Source organism: Aplidium turbinatum, chromosome 14 (genome assembly GCF_918807975.1).
Source record: "Aplidium turbinatum chromosome 14, kaAplTurb1.1, whole genome shotgun sequence".
Classification (NCBI taxonomy): domain Eukaryota; kingdom Metazoa; phylum Chordata; class Ascidiacea; order Aplousobranchia; family Polyclinidae; genus Aplidium; species Aplidium turbinatum.
In genome coordinates this window covers 19,162,280-19,174,797 of record NC_137485.1, presented here as the reverse complement: position 1 = coordinate 19,174,797, position 12,518 = coordinate 19,162,280, and the positions used below count along the sequence as shown (strand labels likewise).

The 12,518-nt window shown below is 38.0% G+C and overlaps 1 protein-coding gene across 1 annotated transcript; it reads left to right on the top strand.

Annotated features, from left to right (window-relative positions):
* Positions 1-901: 901 nt before the first annotated feature.
* Positions 902-12,209, top strand: LOC145783370 (polynucleotide 5'-hydroxyl-kinase NOL9-like). Its single transcript, XM_082595223.1, has 12 exons — positions 902-1,241; positions 1,804-1,941; positions 2,465-2,681; positions 3,836-3,998; positions 6,100-6,276; positions 6,540-6,709; positions 7,207-7,358; positions 7,779-7,948; positions 8,392-8,490; positions 10,018-10,186; positions 11,432-11,629; positions 11,824-12,209. The coding sequence occupies exons 1-12, from the start codon at positions 960-962 to the stop codon at positions 11,944-11,946; spliced, it is 2,058 nt and encodes a 685-aa protein (XP_082451349.1). The 5' UTR covers positions 902-959; the 3' UTR covers positions 11,947-12,209.
* The last annotated feature ends 309 nt before the right edge of the window (positions 12,210-12,518 follow it).

Below are 12,518 nucleotides of genomic sequence, written 5' to 3'. Positions count from 1 at the left end.
TGATTTGTAATATTTTTCTTGAGAAACAGCTTTGGATTATCCGGATTATTTAATTATTTAATCCGGATCTTTGCCTATTCCGGACAAAAGTTGCGCTTTCTCTATCGCTTTATCCGGATTTGCCCGATTTTTTGTAAGTTTTCCATAGAAACTCGTCTTCGGTAACTGTTTTCAAAAGTTTTGAGTGACTACAGATTATTCCGACACGCATGTCTGAAGATGTAGGGTAACTTTTGCCAGTGTGTTCTTGCGTTAGACACAGAGTCTACAAATACTGTACATTCATTTTACATGCATACTGCATTTCAAAAGAACTCTATCACTGAGTCGCTAATGTGGTGATCGCGCGTCTCGGAATTGGCAGATGACCACACTAATGCATTCAATTTCGGTGATTTTTACCGATACCCTTCTATCTAGGTAATGTCAAGCTTGATAGACCGTCATCGGTTAATCCGGACCTTCGCCTAATCCGGATGGATTCGCCGGTCAAATCGAATCCGGATTAACCAAGTTCTACTGTATCTCTTTTCCAGGTTTGGTGACTGCAAATTAAAGATAGCAATATCCAAACAATGTTTTTGTTTATTTTAAACGTTTTGGTTTTGTCGTATTTCCCTTTTGTTGGTGCCAAATTTGTGTATTTACTTTGTCGTCCTCTGCATGTTGGCACCACCAGTAAAAGATGAATTTTATAGATTCATTGTGGTTTATGGTTTTCGCTCGGATCCGAATAGAGTTTGGAGTCAATTTCCCCAAAATATTTGGAGCAAGAGTGGAGTTTAGAGTCACAGACTCCTCTGAAAAGGATGTATTTCAGGATGTATTTTTGTTAGTTATATATGTGAATATTCGCCTACATTCTTATACTACTTGCAACTTCTAATATATTATAGGTTATTGCTTTCATTATAGCATTACTTGTCACACATACCATTACGTGTTTGAAAATAAAAATTATGAAGCAAAGTAGTTCATTTCGAAGAAAGGGAAAGTGGGATAAACATTCAAGTAAAAGGTCATCTCGCTTGAATTCAATAAAGAAAAAGCAAAAGAAGGCTTCACTTTTTGTGAAAAGAGAAGCAGAAGCGCTACTCCAAAAGCAAAAGAAGAAAAGACTCAACTTATTAAAAATACCTCCTGTGCATGAACCTACATCTCAAAATGCCTGTATTTCAACACCAGATGAAGAAGTAGTTGAGCTAGAAGTTGAAGCAATCTCAGAAAACAGTCCAACCCTGGTAAGTACCGTATCTAGGCTCATATTTTAAGTTACATTTTATGCCACTCCCAAGCAGTATGCAGCCAATGTTTGATGATATCGGTAAAAAGTACTGTAGATCTTTTTAGGGGGCAAAGGGAAGGGTACAATTGTTACTGTTTTTTGCAGCCTTCTCACAGTAAGAGAAATGTGTACCGTACCCTTTTCACATATATATGTAGAAGTTTGAACGAAAAAAAAGTTTATAGAAATAAGAATGAGAGTTTTGATTGGTAAAAGGCAATGATAGACAATTAGACATGGAATATATTTGATGTGAAACTTGCTTTGAATTTTTCATAATATAGCCATTAGCCAACTACCTTTCCGAAATATTATGTTTTGAATTCACGGAGCAAAAGTTTTATAGTTGGCAGGTGGTGGATGTATTGACTTTGGTATGTGGGGAGTTCATTCAAACAGTATAAAATTTTGAATTTTTTATACCGAATCATACAGTTCTGGTTCTTATTGAGCAAATATTGAACTTAAAAATGGTAAATTGCATTCACATCACCAATCATGTGCAACTATTGTTTTAGGTAAGTGATTCATTTGAATCAACTCCTTCCGACACAGTCTTGTCGAAAAAGCAAATTCATTTGAAAAATGACTGTGTTATATTTTCTGCTTCATGCTCTACTTCTACAGCAATTGTTGGATTAAAGCTTGATTCTGAAGTAAGTAGGCCCTTCAGTGTAAATGTAGCATGCGCACAATTAATTTTATGGTGTGTTGGCTTAAACTTTGTGCAATATGTGTGGTACTCTCAGAGCAACCATTAAACCGTTTGGTACGGTACCAGACTACCAGTACTGAAAAGTTGGAAAAAATATTGTTCATGTTTTGCCTAAGAATTTAATGTTTCCTGCAAGAATGTGCAGTTTTTTTTGACAAATTTAGTATGCTATATTTTCTGTCAATGTTTTTGGTGTTAACTTTGTCGTTTTCAAACACATAGTTTCTAGATGTATATATATATGTTTGCTTCTTTGGTTCTGTTTGTTTTACCATTGAGAAGCTTAACTGTGACATTTCTTATCAGGCTCAAGCTATTGTATCACTCTCATGAGTAATGAGTATGGAAAAATATATAATTTGTGGCAGTTAGGTAGTATATAATCGTTGATTTGTATTTGATCGTTGAAGAATGCTATTTAAGATTTCTACTAATTAGCTAATAATGCCACTAATCTGTTTTAGCTTATTCCATTTCACGGGCGGGCAACGGTGACGTTGATTAAAGGTATGTGTGCTATCAACGGCTTTAAATTGCGTATAGGATGTCCATACAAGGCTTGTGCTCCTCTAACGCATCCCGCCATGGTGTTACAACCCATTGAAGGATCTGCTGAAAATGATTTTGAAGTACCGGTATATCTAGCTTCACTTTCCATCAGCATTGATTCAGAAACAAAGCGTGAGTTTATCTACCTATTGAGTTGTTTTTTAAGTGCAACTTCTATACTAGGGTGGGCTGAAAACACTTTTTATGAATTTCAAAAAAGAGTCCAAAAAGCTGCCAAATGGACAATTGCAAATGGCAATTCATTTCCCAAAATGTTGGGAAGTGACCCAGCTCGAAAGGTCAAAGGCCATATTTTGAGAACTGCTTAAGCTGGAAGGGTCAAACAAAAGCTCAAAAAGGCAGAAACACAAAGTTTCTATCTGTCGTAAGAGATCTTTTTATCTTAATAACAATAAAAATTACGTTATTTCAAAAGAACGCTTTTAATGCTAAATCAAGGGGTCAAAACCACAGAAATTGTAAATTATAAAGTTATATTAGTTCTGCTGAACAGTGCATTGTATTAGTTTGTGCATCTCAGCCGTCTGTGTTACAGTTCAAGGGTTATTGATTTTGTAAGTAAAATAGCAAAACGAGAAGTCCAACATGTACCTGCAACTTAAGCTAGGCAACCTGATAGACTATCTCAGTGCAGATCGAAATTATGCTTAGGCCTACAAAGTTTGTTTGGCTGTAGTGGTTGGATCTGTTCACGTAGACTTGAAGCTGGTGGAAGTTGGTCCAAGTAAGTTGGCTAACCCTGGCTGGTCGCATCCTACGTTTTTATACGGCAACAGTGGCAAATCTCTTGACCAATTTGGTGTTGCTATCAAAAAGTGTTTTTCAGCCTACCCTATTCTATATATATACTGTACTAAATTTCAAAATGAAAAGGTTTGGGTTACTACTTCCATGTTTTTATGCCAGATTTTTTTTTAAATATTTATGAATAATTTTTGGTTGCACAATGCACATGCCTCTCTGACGCGTGATTTCGATCATTTGGAAGTGTTGCGATGCACTATTGGTGAAAGGTTTTTAATTTTTTTATAAATTCTTATTATTTCACACTTTTACTTTTTTGTGTGCTGGTGAAACAGCCATGCGCCATCTGCATTTCCAAGTTAAAAGAAACAGGTGTTCAATGTTCATTGTTCAGTCTGTTAAATGTTAGTAATAATTCCTCAACACTGGCACAGCAAAGTTTAACAGTATGTACATGTAAAGCATAACTTCAGCATTGTAAAGTACTATGTCTTGCGACTGATAAATTAACTGCATTGTAGGAAGCATGGAAGGTTATACTTGTCTTGTTGTATTTCAATCGGCTTCTGATGACTTTGGCCCGCTATCCTTTCCTGGCTATCCAGATATATACAAAGTTAAAGAACCTCAGTGCAATGATCCCAGGAATCTGTGCACTGGATGTTGGGCGGTTTCAAGAGACAAGTAAAACATTTTATTTCCCATACACATGGGCACAGATAAACTTTTATCAAGCATGTAGTTTACGGCCTGATAACTGTGTGTAGAACTGTTTCAGTGACCTGCAAAATGTACCAAGCATATTACGTATTTTATTAATGGAGTGAATAACTTACTTGGGACGAACCAAGCAGCGTTGAACTATGTGGTGTAGGTAGTATGCATGTCAGTAGTACTCGTGCTGATTTCTAGTCAATTAAACGAATGCAAAGTTCTGCCTTCCAATCAATGTGTACTGGCTGCGCATAAAGCCGTGATACGGTTATAAAGTTACAATGCACATTGCTTGAACGGTTTTTGGGCATACTACTAGTGTAGTACGTATCTAGGAAGTTTTATTTACATGCCCATGCATAAAGCCAGTTATCGCGCGTATTTTGAACCGCTTCAAGCGTTTAAAATTGCTTTTGTGATTCCACACCACTGTAACTTTGGGATGTAAGCTGTGTTAGTAATTTTGCTCTGGTATAATAACTGGAATGGCCTGTTTCGGACATTCCGATTCGGAGATATTCCAATTCAGAGTCAAAGACAGTCTTTGAACAAATGACCGAAAAGTCTCAGCTAAAAACAAAAACAGCTGTCAAACAGCGTTTATGACATCAACGATTATAGGTTAAGTTAGGCTACGTTTACATGATAGGCGAAATGAAAATGACCGAAATGAAATCTCAAAGCGGCGTAAAAAAAGTTTTGTTCACATGCCATCTCATTGCGGCGGCTTTTGGTTTCGGGCGAAAGAAATACAGCCTCTAACGCATGAGTGATTTTCGCGCCTGTAACTAGGCTACTTGGTACGCTGAAAATAAAGCTGGTTCTTCTACCAAAAAAACAACAACATAGATTCTACAATAAAACGTGCAATTCCAAAGGGAAAGGGTACATTAACCACTACTGAAATATCACAAGTATTTTCAAAATTCTTTTGGGTCAATAGACTGACATCCCAAGTTCAGAGCCAATAACTTACTTGTGTTCTTCAAGAATGGACTACGGTAGCTTAATTTATTGACTAATTATTTGCTCTTTACTAGTGCACCAGTCCAATGCATGTCTCAAATGATTACAGATGACATTGACAATAAGTCTTTGTGCTCAGTCTAAAAAACAGCCAACATTCTAGACTAGTCCTAGTTGAAAATGTAGGCTATATCATGCAGATGGCTGGTACCAAAGAGCAACCAACATTCTAAACCAGTGGAAAAATTCTATTATTATGACTTCTAAAACAAAACTATTTTATTTATGTTATATTCAAGTTCTTTTTACGTGTTACACTACAGATTATTACACTACCAGTTAACTGACTATAATCAAACTACTAGGGCTAATTTCATTGCTAGGATCTCATTGCGGCGTGTTTACATAGCCGCAACCACTTGATATCGGTTTCATTTCTGTCAAAACTACCGATGTGAAATCCAGACCGCCATGAATCTCACTTCGGTCGCCGCGTGTAAACAGATTACGCTTCCACCAAACCAACCGAAATGGAAATCTTTCATTTCGGGCGCAATGAAACGTCATGTAAACGTAGCCTTAATTGCCTAACTTATAAAATAATCGTTGCAAGATATACCCGCAAGATACCAGCTAATTTACATTTACCTAACAGACACAATTACAATAAAAACCGCCTACCTAATTTTCTAAAGAAACAGAAGCCGTCGGTGGATTTTCAAGGAATTACCGATTCACTCGCCTTCGAATGAGGCTGTTTCCGAATTGGTATATCGGAGTCTGCGAATAGTCCCAGATCGTATAATAACAGTAAACTTGTTTCTTCGATTGGAGAGTGCATGTGAAAAATAAACAATAAATACTATTAATACTACAAAAAGTGCTCAATGCCAAGCAGAGCAAGTTACCTCAAATATAATATTATGTTATCCTAAAAATTTTCGGGACTTTCTGATGGTGCAACAGGCTGTAGTGTAAAGGTTTTAGAAAGTAATAACTATATTTGATGAAAAATAAGCATATGTTTTTGGTGTAGATTTTTGTAGCACAAACTAAGTACATTTCCTCAACAACTCGAAAAATTATAAAAAATTTAATTTTTCAGACATTTTCAACTACATGATTGCTACCAGGTAGCACTGGACAAAGTACTTTCTTATGGAGATAACACTGACACATCTGGATCATGTTCTCACCGGTATCCTGTAACGCTTGCCGTAGGTGGAAAAAATACTGGAAAATCAACTTTCAACAGATACCTTGTTAATAAATTCTTGGAAAGGTGATTGCTTGTTAAAGCATCTAGTCATTCTAGTGTAAGCATTTTGGGACGTGTACACTACAGATACCGCAAATATATGGCACGTACGGCGGTGTATTACCTCATCCGTTGCCGAAAGTTATGGCTGACCTTGTTGGTCAATATTAGAGTGTAAAATGTTCATAAGATGTACTGTTTGTAAGACCATGTACCATCTACCAATTTTGCACAAACGTGTACTAGTCATCATTTTTTCATCCGATTTCAATGCTTTTTTGTTCCAGGTACGATAAAGTGTATTACTTAGATTGTGACATTGGCCAAACGGAGTTCACCCCTTCTGGGTTCATATCAATTCACACTATCACGAAAGATTTCCCAATTCTCGGGCCTCCGTTCACCCATCAAGTTATTCCCTGTTATGCTTGCTACTATGGCAACAACACCCCCGCAGGTAAATCAATGTTCGTCGATTGTGAGTCATTCGAACTGGTGTTGATAACTTCAAACGAATTATAGAACAACAGCGATGAAGTACTGGTACAAGTTTAAACCAAGAATGTGAAGTCCTAACCATTAACCAAGCGCACCAACTCATAGGTTTTGTTGGAAGAACAAGAGTAGTGTCCACGACATTATGATGCTAATACATTTTGAGAAAAAACGTCTGATATTACTGACTTATTGCGGCAGTTGGATCCATGCTAGTATAATGATTTTTTATTTCTCGTTATGGCCTTCATTTACTTTCACCGCCTTGGATGACATGATAAAAATAATGTTCAATAAAAATTGCAATTTTACAGCCATTGGCTAATGAAGTTTGGGGTCAAACTCAAATGGTTTTCGACAATCTGTGCAAGTGTGCATGTTTTAACTTATGTTTTTGTCCTGTTAACTGCACTCGCAGCATGACCTACAGCCATTCATCCATTTCCCTAACATTGCCAGGTGACCCAGACCGGTACTTGGAGTGCGTACGATTTGTGTTGGATTCATTTTTTTCCGACATCAACCGAAATCTAGATGGCCCTCTAGTCGTTAATACCATGGGTTGGGTTCGGGCGCTTGGGCTTCATCTTCTCGTGGACATCATTAGAATGGTAGGTTGGATGAGACTGCACTTCTAAACCCTACATTTTCAAGTTTAGTTTCCGTTTTGCATTGTTTTCTGACGCACATAATGGTTTATTCCCACATTCAGTCAAAAGGAAAAAAATATTTTGACAGTACAATAAGTTAAAATAAGCCTCGATGTTGTTAAAAAAATGTCGGCATTTTGTATACTTTGGTTTTTTGGCTATTCTAACTGAGTCAGGATTCGCGTTATTGATGCAAGAAAGCGTCTAAGAACATGGTATGCCAAAAAAGTGGCTTTTAACGTACGATGTCTTCCCTTCAGTTTACGAATTTCAGAATTAACCTCTAGTGAAGGAAAATGTAAATTGAACAGCAGCCAATAATATCGTGGTTTCTGAAAATACTTCGTCACTGTTGCATGTCAAACAGAATTGTGTTTTCAGGTTGTTCCTACTCATGTCATGCAGTTCAAGTCTAACAGTGAATCCCAGAAATGCGAACTCCTTGTGCCTTCCTATTTACCGACAGCTAGCGGATGGATGTCCTGCCCTAAGAAAGAATCACAGGAATATGAACACATTGAATTGGATGTGACCACAACACATTTAGAGCCGTAGGTGGCCTGAATTGAGTTCAACTAATCGAGGAAAATTGAATCCAAAAAGTGAAATTTTTTTGCATTTTTAGTAAAATTCTTGTGATCATCCCTGGTTGAATGTCTCTCACTCATATTTTCCTTTTTTTTTTTTTGCATGATTTTGTATGCAATAGAGCAAAGTTATCCACCGGTTTTAGTCTTAAAGAGTCTCAATCTCGCCAACGCGACCTAACACAGGTAGTGTTGGCGCGATTGAGACTCTTTTAAAGTGCTGAGTGCTGAAGAGTAAGTTCGTTTTCTGGACTTCCCAGACCACTACCTGAGAGGAAGTCAGCCATCTTGGTTTTGATATTAAATTTCTTGTTCAGATTCAACCATATAAAATCATTATTATGCGGCTGCTAATAAGTTTAATTATGCTAATTATTGCTGACGACTCACTTGATACTTCTCTGCAGGGATCAATATCGTCCATCTGACCACCGAGACCTCGCACTGCTCTCTTGTCTTACCTCGATAGCGCAACGTTGCCTGGAGCGGAAGAATACACCAAGAAAGTAAGTTGACAACTTCCTATAGTTGGATTTATTTGATATTCTTCTTTGCACTCTTGATTCTTGTGCTGAAGTTCACACCCAACGTAAAAAGTTTTTTTTTGGAGACATGGTTTTTATTGTTTGATCTTTCTCTCTGGCTGTGCCGAATTTGTAAAAAGTGAATCACTAGAATCTTTATAAAAAATAATCGTAAAATCCCGGAGTACCAAAAATTCACGCTCAATTGCAAAAACTCCAAAAGGCAGTAACGTGACCATAGCATCAGAGCGATGATAAAAAAGGTCTTATACTCAGTTACTGAGCATCGGGGAATGAAAAGATAAGGTTCTCATCACGCACGTATGAGAGTAAGAAAGTAAGATATAGTCTCGGCCACTTTTCCTTCAGCAACTACGCCCGCCCAATTTATCACACCCTGGGTAGAGGTGAGCGTTGTTTATCGATAACCAGCTACGGAGCGATGATACACAATTTAAACAAGAGTCATAAAAATATGTATCAAATCTTATTCCGTGCCCTGGTTTGTCAACGTATGGCTTGGTGGTTTTAAACCAATCTTAGATACTTTGAAACAATGCAAAACTTCTACAATCTTGTCGACAGCTGACGCTTCCGTGATACCATCATTCGCTTTGAATTATTTAACCCGAATACACACACTCAGTTTCAACAGAATAATAAAACAAGTTTAGATAATTCGGCTTTAGTGATACTGTGGAATTGCTACCACTAATTGCTGGGGTGCAGGTTCTAAACTAGCCTGCTCTTGTCTGGCTCTTTCATGGCCCGTAATGTGATTTTATAACATGCCATGAAATGATAAAACTTAATTATCATTTCAAACCAGCTGAAATCTAGATGGCATACTTGAATAGTGAATATTTTAAGTTTTCTGCAATATCCCACAACCAGATCAAAGGCAACTTTTTACGAATTTGGCTCGAACAGTGACTTTACCATGAGATTCAATTTAGTTTTGTATGAGCGTGACACGATTATCAGTTCCGCGGTTGTGCCGCGGAATCGGACTACTTTTGTTCCAGAGTCGCGGATAAATTTAAGCAGTCGCGGGTTTTGTGCTTGTTGGCTTCGTTCGGTTTCCTTTTATTTTAAACTAAATTCCACAAAATAACTCCATTTCTTGGTAAAAATTCCTTTTTTGACTTTAATTTGTGCAAACCTTTGTGCTTGATTGGTCTGGAAATATATAAAATATCTGGCAACCTTGGAGCGCAATGAAAATAGTTTAGTTAAGAAGGAGGGATCTTCCTGGCGTCAGCACTACCTGACTACTCACTATAGAAGAACGAGCATTGTGTTTCGCTAACCATACCGGTGTAGCCTCCACACTAGCCATCAAGACTTTTCCCTAAAAACATGTGTTTCTCTGCAGTCGAGTGTAGCAAGAACTCAGCGATAGACACGTGTTTCGCCCATGAGGCTGGGCTCATCAGTACCGCACAATGTACATAAGCACAGATAGCTTATGTACATTAGATAAACCTTATGTAAACCTTTTAATTTCAGAGGTCACATCGACATAAGATCTGCTCGACCCTATACAGTTAGAGTGTCGAATTTGGTTGTATGCAACGCGACCGATTCGCCCATCCGATACAAATACGTCATGGCCGCACTGAACGCTTCGATCGTCGCTCTGTGCGTTGTTCCAAAAGAGATGGAAGCTTCATTAAAAGTGAGTGGTTCAACATTGTTTAACGTCAAATAAGGCAAACCGGGGCGTGTTGTCACAAGGGGTGTGTTGTCACACCAATTTTTTTTGTACTTGCACTTACTGCTTCGAGTCTATATTTGTAGCACGTGCTTCGTTAAGAGTCATCTTCATTTTGAGGTTAGCAAAGTCAAGAAAAGACAGCAGGTTTAGCTTAAATTAAATTATTATCAAAAATTTGGTCATCGATGTAAATTTCACTAACTTTTCAAAATTGTGTGACGCTTTCGTAAGAGCAGTCTGACCGCAAGTATGAAATCAATTTTATAGCTTATTATGTTAGGTGTTTAGCTGACCTTTAGAAGTTAATAGCGTGCCTTTTCTAGCCGCCATTAAAACTTTTGTCTGACTGCGTATGTCGGGGCGAGTTGTCACAGCTGTGATGATGGTCACAGCTTACGAGAAGTAGAAGCAAAATTTGGCATAAACTACCAAACCCTTGGTCGATATGTAAAAGCAAGGAAACAAGACCCAAAGCAGTTGTTGAATTAATTTCAACTTGTTTACTGTATAAATGTGTAAATTCCACGTAATAAAATTTGATTTTGTAAGGCCAACCGGGGCGTGCTGTCACAGGTTTGGGGTTTTTCGATTTGTGCTTTTGCTATATACAATGTAAGTGATGTGGTTATATCATTCGTACACTGTCCACTTACACTTCCTTTTGCCACTAGTTATACTTTTTAATCGCAAAAGGATTTCAAGAAAATCAAATTTTTGTAAAAAAAAAAAATTGTGACAACACGCCTCATGCTTTGTGACAACACGCCCCGTGCTGGGGCGTGTTGTCACAAATTTTTTTTTTTACAAAATGTTGATTTTCTTGAAATCCTTTTGCGGTTAAAAAGTTTAACTAGTGGCAAAAGGAAGTGTAAGTGGACAGTGTACGAATGATATAACCAAATCACTTGCATTGTATATAGCAAAAGCACAAATCGAAAAACCCCAAACCTGTGACAACACGCCCCGGTTTGCCTTATCCAAAAATGTTTTTGTTGGTTGAATGGATTTTTGTTTTACTAGCCCAATTTCAATGCGTGTTTAATATTATACCACCAGTACACCAAAAGCAAGTAATATGACGAAAGTATTATTTTCCTATTTGTTTCAGTAAATATTAATGGCTGCGCTGTTTACTCAGATCATGCAAGTGCCTTGCATTTTTTCATCATCAATCGATATAACCTCTGAAATTCTTCCCTTTTTCAGAATCCTCTTTCGGAAACAGATCTTTATGCTCCTCCGGTGTGTCCTTGCCTTGGTCTGGGGTTGGTGAGAGGCGTGGACCCATCAACAAATACTGCCTATGTCGTCAGTGACTTAACTCCAGCCGAAATTGCAAAGGTCAATTGTCTTGTTTGTGGACACCTGGTCGTGCCAGATTCTATGCTTTTGGCCCAAGCAGAGGTAATTAAGTTCTTATTGGATTACGAGCACCATTGTGAACAGCAAGGAAAAGTCATGATGTCCAATAATTGGTTCTTACCTTTCGGTTTGCATCGTAGCCTATCAGGTTTCGTCAATGATTTCGGTGAAGTATGGTAAGTTAGTTCTTTTACAGAAATTGATTTACCTGTTGCCTGAGTTTATTTATTTTTCAGAAAAAGAAGCTGGGTCTGCCTTATGTGACGAATCGATATTCCTCCAACACTATCGGTGCTCACGCCTTTAAGGTGCACAGAAAGTTTCAGCAATTGAGTAATAAAGATCACAGCGTCGGATAAACTGGCGTATGAATCGGTGACTCGATGGTGCATGTTTCTGTAGCCGAAGGGTAGCTTCGGTAAGAATAGAAGACCGATATTATTGATTCCGCTCTTAGTATGGATGCACCAAGTGCAGATATTTCAAGTGATCGATTTAGCTAAAGGTCTGATTAGTAATTCGAGTATCACTTTGTAGAAAGTTTGTCAGTACCGGTAGATCAGTAATCGGGGATTGATTGATTGATTGAATCTTTATCCTCGGACTGGGAAAGTTTCTTGCAGAGCTTAATCCTGGCAGTTTCGCATACTTGTAGAGGCTTTGAATCACTGACGCAGGCCCGGTCATCGAGATTGACAGAGTGAAGTTTCCGATTGTTGAAGTCTTGTTGCCGGCGAATTATTCCATCCATTAGATGCCGCTAAATGGAGAGCAGTCTTTGACGTGCGTTGCTCAAGCGCACATCCCGAGAGTCAAACCAGTGCCTCTTAATCTTGAAGCTTCTTCGTTTCAGAAGTGATGCGCTAACCAACTGAGCTCGCGATTATATCATCAGCAAATTATTCTACAGTTGGTGCAAAATGAAAAAATA